General features: G+C 37.7%; 2 protein-coding genes across 2 annotated transcripts; one reads left to right on the forward strand and one right to left on the reverse strand.

Moving 5' to 3' along the window:
* Positions 1-289: 289 nt before the first annotated feature.
* Positions 290-6,249, forward strand: LOC137193774 (granulocyte-macrophage colony-stimulating factor receptor subunit alpha-like). The gene is made up of 10 exons (XM_067605141.1): positions 290-377; positions 928-995; positions 1,512-1,552; positions 1,683-1,807; positions 2,046-2,227; positions 3,035-3,165; positions 3,364-3,517; positions 3,638-3,752; positions 4,407-4,488; positions 4,576-6,249. Exons 2-10 carry the CDS (start codon positions 935-937, stop codon positions 4,654-4,656), a joined length of 972 nt encoding a protein of 323 aa, XP_067461242.1. The 5' UTR covers positions 290-377; positions 928-934; the 3' UTR covers positions 4,657-6,249.
* Positions 6,226-9,486, reverse strand: LOC137193775 (SH2 domain-containing protein 1A-like). Its single transcript, XM_067605142.1, has 4 exons — positions 9,211-9,486; positions 7,953-8,013; positions 7,708-7,837; positions 6,226-7,484 (listed from the first exon to the last, which is right to left on the reverse strand). The coding sequence occupies exons 1-4, from the start codon at positions 9,360-9,362 to the stop codon at positions 7,441-7,443; spliced, it is 387 nt and encodes a 128-aa protein (XP_067461243.1). The 5' UTR covers positions 9,363-9,486; the 3' UTR covers positions 6,226-7,440.
* Positions 9,487-15,273: the final 5,787 nt, after the last annotated feature.

Consider the following 15,273-nt stretch of genomic DNA (forward strand, 5'->3'; position numbering starts at 1 on the left):
CAAATAAAAATAAAAATGTCTGATGATTGATTTAATATTTTTAAGTGACCAATTTTGTTATGACAAAATTAGTCATAATACTTTTTAAAAAAGCTACCAATTTTATTCAGAAAGTTCCTATTCCATGACTGAAAAATGTATTGAAGAAGTTGCTTGATTGGTAACCTTTATTCCTCTATTTCATTTTAAAAAAAGTTACTCATTCAGTCTTTTACTAATAGCTAGTGTATTTACTACGCATCCATCACTTGGACTTAAACCAGAAAAGTAGAGAGGTTAAGATGGTTTCCTGTAGCCTACAGTATGTGACGTCATGCTTCTCCTTTCCTGAGAAATGTGTCACTGTCTCAAAGAGCGACAGTCAGCGACAGCGGGAGGTAAGAGCTTCTTTACAATACTGCTATTTACAACAATGGTGTTCTGAAATATAGTATGCTGTGTCACATAATATTCAGAACAAACCTCAAATCTAAAGTAGATAATTGTTCATGGGTATGCCCATTTTTTCATTTTGAGAGAGAGTGGTGTAGCCGAGTGTGTCAACAAAACAAAGCACTAGTATTCTCTCTGGTTATTCTTTCTTTTTTTATGGAAAATGTCAAAGCTGTTTGAGGCAGTGGAATAGCACATGTTTTTCAAACTCACAATTAAACATAACAGAGAATAAAATGAACACTGAGAAAAGCTGTGTATTTTTATGATATTATATTTAGATGCCTAACCAGCAGTTCGCCTCTTAATGTGAGCATTTAAAAAGGGGAAGTATGAAAAGCCAGGAAATTACTTGTGTGGATGGATATGTATCTATATCTACTGTATATGGCAAAACACTCTATGCTCAGTAGTGAGTGTTTATGTATGTCTATTTTTCTGTCTTTATATGTGTGTGTGTGTGTGTGTGTGTGTGTGTGTGTGTAAAACCCCTAGATTGGCTATGAAGCTGATATTTGGGTCCAGTTTGCTGATTCTGTTCTGGTTCTGGTTCTCACAAAGTGGTGGGTGACTACTCTCTCTCCCTCTCTCTCTCTGTCACACACACAAACACACACACACACACTGCGGATATAACTTTATGTATGATGATCCATGGCTATCACAACTTTTCTGATGCTTTATTTACCAACATTTTTTGGCTATCTTGCCTCCATCGGGGTAGTGTCTGAGTTTGTTTCCACTTTCTTTGTGGAAAGGAACAACACTGACTTCCTCCACTACCCTGATAAATTCAATTAAAATCATTTCAATACTTAAGTATACTTTAGTATAATACATCTAGATAGGTTGATAGGAATTTGCCTCGGTACAGCTCTTAAAAATGGACAAAAAAACAAACACATTAAGTTGATAAAAGCAACAATAGATGAAAACATTTGGGTGAATAAAGCACAATAGTCTGCTCCTTGCTGTGTGTACATTCTCAAAGGAAGAACTTACTTAGCTAACATCAGTTCTATTTGTGTTTCTCTCGTGTTGATCTCTAATCTAATTTAATGTACGTTCTCTTTTAACAGAGACAGAGGCCAGTGATCTAGATGTCTGTCCAGACAGAGAAGTGAGGATGTTTTTTCAGGCACAGCCTGCTGTTTCAATACAGATTAATATGCACAGTGTCTGCCTTTCACATTTGTGTTATTTTGTTTGTGAAACTATTTCAGTTTAACATGCATAATTCTTCACTGCAGGTGGAGTCTTGTGAGAATTTTGATGGCAATAACATTTCCTGCTTCATTTACCCAACAAATATACTCAACTGCTCCTGGTCATTCCACACTTTGCAGGAGGATGCTCAACTTTTTGTCTGTATCAGGTATTCATTTTTTTTAATGACACATTACCCATATAACATAATATGGTTCTATTGAGTAACAACAGGAGGCAAAATGAACTTTTCTTCTGATCAAAACCAACTTGTAAAAATAACCATTTAACTAGTGGAGATTGAGTACTGTTCACCTTTAAGAAAACAAAATGAAAACATTTACAATACAGACAAGTTCAAATGTATGAATTGTTTTCAGTGTGAATCTCTCTGTCTATTCATCCAGTATTTGTGATACTGACACAACAGTTGACCCCCCGAGCCTTCTGTCTGAGGGTAGAGTCGGATCAGGATCTATGGTTCTGGATGACTACAATGACACATATGTAGTCCTCCAATTCACAACATCCAATTCCTGCATGCCCAACAAGACAGTCCACTCCTGCGAATATGAACATGCCTTGATAGGTAATGCTACCAAGACAAAAAACTGTTATATTTGCAAATATTACTATAGTCTTCAATGACATCCATATTTTTAATCTGCACTTGGTATCATTGTTTTTTGGTTTTATCACTTAATATGATAATAGATATTTACCATCTTTTTATCAGTAGGATTGCTTTTCAGTTGACTGTTTGGTATCAACCAACAAATGTACAAAACACTATCTGTAATTTAAATCAGCTATGCAAAATGCGAGGCAAGATCCTTGTGAGGTTACCAGAGGCTCATACTAGAAGTCCTATTGCTGCCAGAGGATTGAATCTTGACTTTGTGTCAGTATTAGGGCCATTATTGGGGAAACAATGTGAAAGAGTAAAGTCATAATATTTTGAGAGAAAAGTCAATGTAATAACAGTAATGTCATAATGTAATTTTGAGAAACATTCATATAATATTAAAATAACAAATATGTAATTTTACCAATATTTTACTGACATTTTCTCCTAAAAGTCTGTCTCATCCCTTTTCTGACTCAGCATTTGCTTCCAGCAAACGTCTCACTTACAGATTACTAAACTTTGTGCACATTTTTCTGCATCAATAGTTCAGCTTTTTTCTATCATTTAACCCCCAGTGAGATGTGTATATTGTCTAGTAATCTGGTGAAAGTTTTATAAATGGGCTGCTGGCAGACTGACAAGCACATGGGAGTTACTGTACTTTTACGGATGTGAGAGCAATGGATTATGGTGCATAAATGAATTTGGTAAGCTGAAGGTTTCAGGTATTTTATTATGTTGTTTGTTTTGGGGTTGCGTGTGCCACAGAGTTCCTGTTTCCACCAAACATCTTGGTATCAGTCAAAGATCAAGGCCTGTTGGTGACATGGGATGTGCCCTACCTCAAAAAAGTCACTAAATCACCATGCTTTGAATACGAGCTGGATATGGGTGATCAGGTAGAGTATGTCTGTTGATTACTCTGGAAATAATATATATCATTTAGAGTATTTTATTATGGGGAAGACTAAAGCGCACGTATCAGCAGGAATAATGAGCAATAAATAAACTCGGAAAAAAATCTGACCTGATATGCTAAGAAGAATTTAAATGAGGTAAATCTACTGAGCGTTTACTGGTGAATCTTTTCAAAACAGGAGAAACCCATACACGTGGTGGCGGAGCAGTCTTATACAAAGCCGTATGCTGATCCCACCCGCACCTACAGAGTGAGGATAAGGACAAAGGTTAGAGAGGATTGCTATGGACCCAGTTGGTGGAGTGACTGGAGTGACTGGAGTGACACTGTCCGTAAGTGCTGTTTGTTAAATTAACCTTAAACACTGGTTTAACCAAGGGCTGGTGACTGAATGCACTGTTATATTAACCTCAGTACAATGATCACAACCAGTATGTGTGCATGTCTGTTAGGGCTTGCAGAGGTGAAACAGTCAGAAACTCAATACTCAATACCGGTGATCATCTCGATTTCACTTGGAATACCCATGATCCTCCTGGCTGTGCTGCTGCTGGTCCGGCATCAGAGGTACTGTTTCTTCCTCTCTGTCTCGTACTGAATGGCAAACTTGTTGACTGGTGCGTGATTCATACGCACACAGACTCCCTACCTGTCTTCACACCTGCTCTTTTTTTTTTTTTTTTTTTTTTTTTTCAAATCTACTTCAGCGAGCAGTTTCTCACTTGATAAATCAATTCAGTCCCCTCTTTTAAATGTGAAACTGGCCATCCAGAGTCAGACAAAAGGACAAAGCTGACCCCAGTGTCAGCACAAGCAGTGAAGTTAAGTTTGAAAACAGAATGCAGAAAGGAGAAGTGAGAGGAGTGTAGTTGGTGGTGGTGTCTTTTTTTCTGAAATGGCGCTGCAAAACATCTACTGTAAAGTTCCTTGAGGTGCTGACAGAAACCCCCTACATGACTCCTAAAATAGCCAAACAGGGGAAAAACTCAAAATGAAAGACGATGCTAAGCAGATACAGGAAGGATGTACTTCTTTTCTTCTTCTTTGGCACTTTCACTCTTTTGTCAACTTTTTGTTTTACAACAAAAAAAAGCTAATGAAAGCTAAATAAGAAAGCTTAAATTATCATGTTATCCAAAGCAATCGGCAGCAGAATGAGTTCAAAATGTGTATTGACATTATTTTAAATTTTGTTTATGTGTGTCTCTGTTTGTGTTTCAGGGTATGTAAGGTTCTGTTTCCTCCGATTCCTCGCCCCCCGTCCAAGTACAAGTATTTCCTTGAAAAAAATTACACTTTCAATGTAAGTATGAGCCCATACTGTACACACACCGCACTTGGAACACTTGGAAACAAAGCCAAAGCATTATTTCTTGTGTTCTGTTTCCAGGTTCCTGTGCCATCAGCTAAGCCTGAGGAAGAGATCACAGAAGTGCAGGATGCAGAGCAAAACCCCGGAACGACATTTTAAAAGCAATACGGGAAGGACACATTTAAAGTTTAAAAACGCCTACCAAGGTAATATCTAATCCAGCAAAACATAAATGTGTTCAATGCATTTTTATAGCCTTACAGTCTAGCAAATCTGTCTCCGATATTTGGTTTAAGTACATTTGTAAGTTGGGTCATTGTGTCAGTCATGAGAAAATAAACTATATTGATGCTTTAATACATGTATAGACATTTAAAAGTGCAATAATATGACAACAAACACCGCTAAGTATAAAAATATCACAAGCAGGAGGGTTTGGCTCTAGCATGCTCTGCTTGGTCATGTTGCTCAAATGAATTCTTTTGGTTATTCATTCAGACAAATGGGACATGTGTATTCATGAGTTTTTTTTTTTTTTTTTAATGAAATACACTTGAACTTGACAGTTGAATAACCCTGAATTGTGGAACTAGCGCTTCTACAAAATGTGCATATCTTTTTGTGTGTTGAATCTAGTTGTGAGATATATTATCACCTGCTTATTGAAAATGCATTCACTTTCATCGATTGTATTTCCTTAAAGTTAAAATTGCTTTCTTGCTCATTTGTTTTGGCATAACTTCCAAACTTTCCGATTTTTGGAGCTCTATTTTCAAAACTCTGTCAGGTATTTTTTGGCAACCATTACAACCCGCATCTCCTGATTGCAGTATTCGGTATTTCAAATGAGAACACCAGTTACAGCTTGTGTAAGGCTACTTGTGTGTTGGTTAGTTTTACTGAAGTGGAAAGGCCCACAGCCCCAAGTCACATTCTGGTTAAAGGAAGTGATGTAGTACCCAAAAGTGGAGAAACTCAGGTATGTGAATCCCAGTCCAAGGTAATATAACGACTATTCATTACTGTGAGATCCAACTCATGAGTGCTGGGGTCAGTGTTTGGTAGGTTTGAGAAAAGACTGTGGTGTGTGTTTTTAACTCCCACACCTCCACTAATGGTGGTTTCTTTCCGGGGCTGCTTTGGGTTGCACCTGACACAGATAAGACCCACAATGAGGTTAAACCTGTGGGAAGACGTTCTAGGGTAAGATGAATGAGCCTTATTTCAGTTAATCGAGACCAGTGGTGAGTCTGTTGGGAAAAGGGAGGTTCTGTTATGCTTATGGCTTCAGAGACTTAGGCGTCGATTCACAGATTGTGCACACATGGTGAAATACTTAGAGTTTTCACTTATTAAGAATCAAATTACCATTGTATTGTATTCTCACTTGATTTTATCTTATTTTTATTAATGTTATCAGGTGGGTTTTATATTACATTTTATGTTACATTATGTTTTTTACATGCTTTTATGTTCTTTTTATGCCCTTTTCATGTGAAGCACTTGGTGGATGTAATTTCTTTTGTTGTAAAGCACTTATAGCTGCATTTTGTGCTATGTATGAAAGGTGCTACACAAATAACATTATTATTAACTCATTGCTGTATTTCTGTTGATTTCTGTAACAGTGTTTGTATTGTACTATTGTACTGTTAAGCTTGTATCTGCCCTTTTCTGTGTATTATGTTAGTTTTTGGTATTGGTATGTTCAAAAACCAGGAGACTAAGTTTTAAAAAAAATCATTTATTCAACTTTTATTTGTACAGAGCAATTTTGTATTTCCTGTGTACACAGGACAATCACAACAAAAGCAAAAAGTCCAACATGTAGATAGACATTCAACTTATAAAACTGCAGATAAAAGAGTAACTGGGTAAAAAAAACGCACCAAACCAGCATTAAATACATTTTGAACTCAACAATATGTGAGAAAGGCCTAGTTAACCCCAAAAGTCTATACTTAAGTCATATGTAACCATTGCAGATGCAGGTATTGTCATTTTTTTAAATCAGCCAAAGAAATCAGGTGATTCACCTTCAATCCCTGCTGCAGTTTTTTTTTCCTTTCATTTTACTCACTGTAATACCTGACAAGATTAAATATAGATATTGTAGATTGCCAATGACTGAGATGACTCTTATGTTGCAAATATGAATAATCAAATAAAACACATGGGGAAATGAGTGCACCCACTTTAGATTTTATGATCCACTACTCATGCATTGCCACATTTCCTGTATTTTCACACTTTGTGGGGAAACTGTGCTTCTGTGGCTTCAGATAAAATATGTGTAAACAGACCGCACACATAAAATAGGCAACTGTACATTACTATAACTTCCCCAAGCAGATATAGAAACCCAAACATGTGTTTGAGTATGAAAAAACATTACAATAAATAACAACAAGTGTGTAAAATATCTTTCTTTTATGATACAAAACATCATGACACACACAAACAACCAGTAACTTAAAGGCTATTAAAGGGTTACTTTGAGGCTATGGGTGGAACAAAGTCGTGTTTTAACAGCCAAACACACCTATGCCCACAAACAAATACACGCACACACACACACCAACAAACACACGCATTGACGAACCACATATGAAGACCATAGGTCTGTGAAAAAGAAACCACAACAACAGAGATCCTGTTATTTTCACAGAATCTATTTTACAAAACAAAAAAAAACAAAACTAAGCTGTATTCCCACACTCACTCGTACACCAATTTTGAAAACATTTCAATGACAATGGCAGTGTATTTGAAACTGGCCGTGTGTGGTAAAATAATATTAGACGCCTCTTCTTCATACATAATGTTAATGTCAAGTAAAACAACCCATGTGAAAAATGACAGAGCTCCTTGATGTGTCACATACGTAATGTTTCTTTCATCCTCAGTTTGTCTGCCTGATTAACAGTGTTGGCCTCCTGGATTTCAATAGACGGAGCTCCTGCTACACATTTCTACGTAGACAAAGTCTGTAGAGGAGACCATTGAGAGTGTGTTAGAGTTGTGTGAGTAGGCTGACATGTCATAGCTGAAAAAACAACTCTTTGATGTACCACAAGGATGAAAAAACACACACTGTGCTTGTACCGCATTTAACTGAACTTTTGCACATTGACACAAAGGGAAACGGACAGGTATAATATTTGGACATATAAAGTAGCACATAAAGTGTGTGTGTCTGTGGTGTCATACCTTCTTGTAGCTGCGTTTTGTCCAATGGATCTGTGAGCGGGACTAAACCGACATCAGAGGCTGTGCCACTTCTTAAGTTCTCTATCAGTGTCTCCAGAGTCCTACAACTCGGCAGTCTGATTCCTGAACTCTGACAACCACACAAATCAAATCATAAATACCATCCTTCCTTTTATGTGTGGGTGTGTGTGTGTGTGTGTGTGTGTGTGTGGATATGTGCAATCTGCATATAGATGTTGACCCACCTGAAGGGACCAGCCAGTGGTGGAGTTCACAAGCCTGTAGGTGTGCACAAATGGAGCTTTCCTGCAAAACACCAGTGATTTGGTGAGAATGTGTAAAATCTGAAACTGCACCAACACACGCAGTTGTTCCAATGTAACCATTAAATCTGAAAGAGAAATTTTATGTTGATCTGAGGCAGAGGGTGACTCAGTGAGTTCAGTTTTTCTCCAACACGGTGGAGGTCAAAATAGTCCTCGGTTACTCATAAATGTTTATGCAAGGCGGTTAAAACAGTAATTTGGAATTTCTTTAAAATATTCATCATATTTTCCATCTTTCTTTCTTGTACATTTTCCTCATTACACAAGCTGCTAATTGTGTTTCTCTCTCTCACTTCTTTATATGAAGTTGGACCAACGATGTAAAGACTTGATTTTAAAAAAAAAAGTCTTTTTGAATACTTTTTTTTCCTGGTATGTTTCTATCTGTACTCCTTGAAACAAAGTTTGTAGAATATATGCAATGTCTAAGGAGTCCTTAGCATGTTACTGTGCACGTTTTTAGCTTTCTGCTAGTAAAGTGGACATACTGTCTCAAATGGTTTTATTTTTTATTTTTTTTTATTTTTAATCACGCCGCTGTTAGTTGAGTTTCACTGTATTTGAATTTGGCGATGACCTTTCACACGAGCACAAACACGTCTCCGAAGGCATTCTGATAAAAATGAGACTTGTGTGGTTGTGTTTCCGATCAGCAAGGCAAATGACCGATACTCCTGATTCTCTCTTTCTCTGCAAATGTAAATACTACATGTCTGTTCTGATGAAGAGGGAGAAAAACTTGCTGAAATAATTCAATGACTATTAAATGTCTGTGTTTTTATGCCTATATGTGTTTTGAGTTTTTCAAAAAAAAAAAAACAAGGTTCTATCTGTGGAGTGACACTTTGGTGCTCAGAAGTTTTCCGTGAAGTGTTGTGTCACAACACAGCGAGGCAAGCTGATATCTTTTTCTCAAGACATCTGATTGTTGAGATAATGAAATGCTATTTATAAATACAGTACATTTCATTTAATATAATCTGATGGAGGCACACACTTGAACTTGTGGTTAACAGATACACGACATGCAAATAACATGACAGCGTACAAAATGTTCAGTGTCATTTCTTGCATTAAATAAAGAACGATCCAACAAACTTGTGAAAGTGCAACATAACTGAATAAAAATGTCACTCTTTGGTCAAATTTGTATCAGCCTAACCTAATTACAGCTCACCTCACACACAGGCAGTAGGCCCCCTGCACGGTGTCGCTGTCCCTCAGCAGAAAGCTGCCATCATGTCCAAACCTCTCCAGCAGCCTCTCCGTGGCCTCACTTCCAATTCTCCCAAAGTAAAAAGACTGGACCAGCACGCCCTCCCTCTCCATGTTGCCTCTGTGGCAGGCACCCGTCTGTGTCTTGGGGGGTGAAGGTGCAGCAGAATTTTGAAGCAGATGAGTGTGTGACAGGTTAAGCAGGAAAAGCTTTTCTGGTTTTCACACTTTTCTGGCATGCAGCTGCAGCTCACATGACCCCACGTGCACTTTCTCTAACCTGCACGATGGCCTTTATCTGTTGAATGAAATGAAAGTATAGTTTCTGGCTTTGTTCACAAGGTGCTGTTTTTAAATCAGTTTCTGTTTTGCAAGTTACAAAACAGAAAAATACAGTCAAAAATACAACTAATACAACTAATTGCTCAGTTCTGCTCTACAGCCCCTCGTGGTAACCTGTGTGTGTGAAATTTGTATTTTTTGTCATTTTATAAACTTACAACAATAATTAACTGGAACAGACATATTTCATGATCATGTGTATTTCCACAATACACATTTGGACTTTGTCAGTTGGGCATGGTAGCCTTCTTTCCCCATCAGGATGTGGTGCAGACAAACATTGGGTTGAGATTTGAAAGCTGTATAAAGGTGGTTTCTCATAACCTCACAAGACAAACAAAACAGAGAACTGTGGGTTTAAGCAGACAGATATGTACGTACAACAATGCCCCACACACCCAAAGCAAGACATCAAACCTAGCTGTGGTTTGATCTTGGTGCTGAAACAGTGAGTAGTTACAAGAGCTTTATACGAGATATATTTCAATAAAATGGTTACATTCAGACTTGGATCATTATCTTTAACAAGATGAAACTGACATGATTACAGTATGTGAGGTGTGAATGAAATCATTCATCAGTCATTGGTGCATGAAACTGTCGAGTTCTGATAATGTCTTATTAAAAGGTACAAAGATCTTTTAAGTAATATACTCATGAAAAACACTGTAACAACTGATAGTAGAAGAGCCTTTTTCACAGGAGTCTGAGATGTAACCATCCATACACACATAATGACAACGGTTGAAAAAAAAAGCAAAAAAAAAAGGCATTCTAAAAATATATTTGCATAGAGAAAGCACTTATTACGTGTTCATTTCTTACATAGGGGTTAGTAACATTGAAAGACAGCCACCTGATGTGACCGCTGAAGCCTAAACAGCCATCACTAAATGTCAGTTACTTTTAGCTTCACGCACTTTACATTCAGAGAAAGTAAAATAACAATAAAAACACTGAAAGGAACATGGCAGCACTCTCTCGACTCAACTAATTGGTCTTAATTCATATAGTTTTTCCTGTTAAATGTCCAGCAGGTGGCAGAGTAACAAAATCTAACGACTGAACTCACAATCATAAAATACATACAAAAACCTCAAAAGCAATTTACAGAGCAAGAAAGGGAACAACAATTTAGGTAAAGAAACCAGGGGCGATATGAAAGCATAAAGCCCATTGTTGAATGGAACACAAGCAAGGCAAAAGTAGGTCTATATATGATTGTCAAGAGCAAAATACGTATATTGAGTTACAGTTAAGTTTGTCCATTCATCTTTTAATCCATTAATTGGATATACCACCACAACATCCAGTAATTTGGGAGATCAGAAGCAAAATCACTAATTCATCAAGGAATAATGACATCGTAGCAGGAAATCTGGAATAACAGTACTACAGGTAGAGATAATTCAAAATTCAAGTCTGTCAGAGTGTCAGAGTGACAAGTTATCAAGTTAAATGTAGGAAAGAAGATGATGGTTTTTCTAGGTTAAGATTAGGACATACAGAACTCAGTGCTACTTTATATACCATGAAAAAAGACAGTGTCAGATAAATGTGGCACTTGTAACTGGAAGGAAACTGTTGAACATGTGCTGATAGGTTGTAGGAAGTTCAGTGTAGAGAGAAAGACTGAGGGGCAGGGTGGTAGATATGGGAAGGGAGGGGAGCATCGAAGGTCTGTTAAAGACAGGGGATAAATATTACAGGTTCAAATGGCTTTGTTTAAATATTTAAACGAAACGGGTTTAATATCCAGAATACAACTTCTTTATAAAGTTTTTTTCGTTTGTTTTTGTTGTTTAAAGTCATAACGTTACATACTCCGATACAGTAGGTGGCGGCATGCACCTTTAACGTTGGTTTGTAGTCCGCAGTAAAAGCAAGGAAGAAGAAGAAAAAGAAGAAGAAGAAGAAGAAGAAGAAGAAATGCAAGGCACTGATAGGCAACATTAGCAATCAACTTGAATGCCGCGAAAATGCAAACACAAAAAGACATTTAAAATGGGAAAGAGCTGTTGTGCGATTGACTGTACAAATAGATTCAACAAGGAATCGAAGTTATCTTTCTACGGGTTGCCGAAAGCTGAGGAGAAGAGAAGCAAATGCATTGCTGCAATTCGCAGAAACAACTGGAATCCAAGCACCGAAACATGGACTTGTGGTTCCCATTTTGTGTCAGGTATGTTGGATTTTTGGGTAAAATCATACCTTAAGTTATACTGTACTGTATTGACTACTCATCAGTTAAATATTTAGCATCTTTCATTTATATTCTGTGTAACTGTAAAGGTTTTGTCAGCATTTGTTAAAAAAACATCCATGATGAAAGAGGAGGGGGAGATTAGAAAGTGTTAGCAAGGACATACCCAGTTTTCCTCATCAGGGGGTACTCTACAAAGCAAGTTTAAACAGTTAGCCAGAAAACTTAAAGTTTCTACAAAACATGTTGAAATTTTCTTTATTATTAGCATCCTTATGTGTGGCTGAATCACACTCCTAGGCTACCTTTGTAACCCTGCTTTGTGGAATAGCCCCCAGGTACACAAGTCAAATGTTGTAATGATGAAACCATGTATATTTCCTGTGGGGGGGTGTAAATAAATAGTAAAACTTTTTGCTTGTTTCAGGAAAGAAGAGCGATGATCCCCTACACCCTGACTACGTGCCAAGTTTATTCAGTTTCACCTCCACCGCTGATCGAAATCAGGCTGTCAACCAACTGGATAGGTATCAACGAGTGTGCGGCATTTTCCGTTCAGTGTCTGCTACTGAAACACCAGAGAAGATGTCAACAGTGGCACTGGCAACAGTGAGAAGAAATCTAAATATAATTTAAAGTACGTACACAGATATCAGCGGAGGGAAAACCAGTCAAACGACCATTGTTGTGTTCCTCTTTGCTCCAACTCGAGTCGTTACAACTCGGTGTTGAGCTTCCACTGCTTCCCGAAAGACCCCCAGCACCGCGTCCAGTGGAAGAGCATAATAAGACGGAATGATTTACTTATACCTGGTCACACAAATAAGCACCACAAACACCGACAGGTGAATATTAAAGGTCGGAGCATGTCCGTCTTTATTTCACTGAAACAACTTCACCCAAACCAGAGGACATTCAGTTTTACACCAGATGAGAAATATCAACTGCAGGAGCAGAAATCAGAACAAGGTTTATTGAAAAGTAGGTTTGCATAACAATCAAAATATTCACAAAAATTAAGTGATCATGAATAATATTTTTAAAGAGGAAATTTGCAATAAAATGTGTAAAATATATTCCAAGTGAGAACAGCTGCTACACGTTTCAAGTTTAAATTGAAGAGAATGAAACGAAATGTACAAAATTTGTTTGCATTAATGTAACATGCCATGTTAGATCAAAAATCACAAAGTGCAAATGGAAGATTATGAGATGTTACGTTAATATATCGTGTAGTGTCCATGGGTGTGTCACTGGGGGTCCCGGGCCTTGTCGATTAGGCCGGCTGCAGTCGGGAAGAAACTGTGCAGTGATAGCTCCCAGTGGTGAAAAGCACATTTAAGTACAAATGCAAATTTACTTTTAGTCAAATTTTTACATACTCTTACTTCAGTTGAGTGAGCTACTTGTTCCACCACTACAGTACCGAGTGAAATATTGCACTTTTTACCCCAATACATTTATTTGAGAGTTGAAGTTACTGGTTACTCTGTAGATTAAGATTTTAATAAATGGTGCGTTATTATAGGTGAAACTACCTAGGATAAAGTAGGTGTTGGGTGTAGGTAATGGGGTGCTCATCCTATGGCCTGACTAACTGGTTGGTTAGATTAGATAAAACATAGATTAATAAAATGCCTACTTAATAAGTATTATTGGCTGCTTCAATCATATCGCACTACAGTGGACCTGCTGTGAGCCATTAAAAGGCAGTAAAAACAGGCAGGATGCACCCGTGGGAAACAGAGAGGTTTCACTAAATAACTGACTGTTATATTGCTGCTGTTTTTCTCTTCTCTTGTGTTGTGGTGCTGCGCTGAGACTTCCGGTAAAGCATCCTTTAATTTGTGTTTGTCTATTTCGACCTGGCTATAGTTTTTCTCCCTCTGTGTGTATCCGTGAAGAAGGTGCTGCACATTTTACACCTTGCACCTTTTCCTCTTCCTCTGCAGTTGTCAGTCTGTGGTGATAAATATTGCATGTATTTATAACGGGTGTTTCTTTGTGAGTGTGTCAGTCTGTTTTTGTATGTATATATTTTAATTGACAAGTATTAATAAAATCTGGATTACATTGTTTTTGTTTGTATGTTACAGGTGGAGATGCTGCCATTGAGGAAGAGGGAGGGGAAAGTCTGACCTTGTCCTTGGAGGAAGTACTGGTGTTTGCCTCTGGGGCATCTGCCATCCCACCATTTGGTTTTAGGGAGACTCCATGCATAGAATTCCTACATAGTACCCCAAATGGGTGGAGGTGGGTGTACCCGGATGCAAACACCTGTGCGATCATCCTGAAACTCCCCATCCAGAGCAACTATGAAGACTTTGGACGCCACATGTTACTAGGCGTAATTCAATCACCAACATTCGGGGTTGCTTAAGTTTTTTTTTTTATTGTATTACATTTCCTTTTTCACAAATCATTACAGAATGGTCATATGTTGTGTATAGTTGTAGTACCTGTTGTTCACTGTTCACATACAGGAACTTGCATTTCTGTCTGTGCATTTTATGGGGAAGGAGGTGCTCATCCATGTAATCCACAATTTACCCTGTGTTTTATAGGGTTTTTGGGTTTAACAGTTTAATTAGATTCTGTTGTGGACTGTAGCTCATTCCTGGAGTTTTAATGATGTGAGCGTTTAGTAGGCAGCAAGGGTCAAACAAAAGATGTTATTGTGTTGCATTGTGGGAAGTGTAGGATCCAGTGTTTTTGGAGCTTGACCTATACTATGCACTAAATTGATTTTAACCACTTTATGGCAGTGCAATGTTTAACTGCTAGAGTACCCCTATAATATGGATACGTATTGTTATATATTGTGGTATGGCAAATGTATGTAAAACCACATATAAAATAATGGCCCTGATGTTGCATATTTGTCATTTACAGACCAAAACTTCTATAACTAATTTTGTTAATTTTTTTTTAAGGGTTACAGATTTAGTTTTATGCATCAAAACTGGTGTACTTGTCAATGTACACCAATGAAAACAGTTGCATAATGTCATCAGCTTGAAGAGTACAGATTTGTTTGCTTGTGTTACAAACTGGAGGTGTGGAGTTGTACAAGGCACAGAGGGTCTAACAAAAGATGCTCTAAATTTACATTTTGAGAAATGCAGGATCTAGTATTTTTAGAGTTTGAATTGTGCTGTTACAACAACTTTGCCCATTCTTCCCATCTCATAACCCTACTTCTTATTTTATCAGTGAGGGCCAGGTTTAGTAATGGTGAAATCAGCATGAGGTTACTGCTGCTGTGACCAGTGGAGGATTGAGGCAGCTTATTATCTGTGTGTGGGTATGTATTTGTGCGTGTTCCCTCTCTACTTGTGGAAGTCCTGCAGGAAATGCTGCTGATTAAAGTTCATTTTGTAATAGAAATATTTAGACATGCTGTGTATTTCATGATTTACAGCTTGGCGTTTACACACACACACACACACACAGAAAGAGCCTGAGCTATGTGGGCCATCC

The sequence above is a fragment of the Thunnus thynnus genome, chromosome 12, assembly GCF_963924715.1.
Source record: "Thunnus thynnus chromosome 12, fThuThy2.1, whole genome shotgun sequence".
NCBI classification, from domain to species: Eukaryota; Metazoa; Chordata; class Actinopteri; order Scombriformes; family Scombridae; genus Thunnus; species Thunnus thynnus.

Coding starts and splice junctions, on each gene's coding strand:
- LOC137193774 (XM_067605141.1), top strand. CDS start 935: ATGAAGCTGATATTTGGGTCCAGTTTGCTGATTCTGTTCTGGTTCTGG. Junction 996..1,511: donor GTTCTGGTTCTCACAAAGTG/GTGGGTGACTAC, acceptor CTCTTTTAACAG/AGACAGAGGCCAGTGATCTA. Junction 1,808..2,045: donor CAACTTTTTGTCTGTATCAG/GTATTCATTTTT, acceptor CTATTCATCCAG/TATTTGTGATACTGACACAA.
- LOC137193775 (XM_067605142.1), bottom strand. CDS start 9,362: ATGGAGAGGGAGGGCGTGCTGGTCCAGTCTTTTTACTTTGGGAGAATT. Junction 8,014..9,210: donor GCCTACTGCCTGTGTGTGAG/GTGAGCTGTAAT, acceptor GGTGTTTTGCAG/GAAAGCTCCATTTGTGCACA. Junction 7,838..7,952: donor CCACTGGCTGGTCCCTTCAG/GTGGGTCAACAT, acceptor TGTGGTTGTCAG/AGTTCAGGAATCAGACTGCC.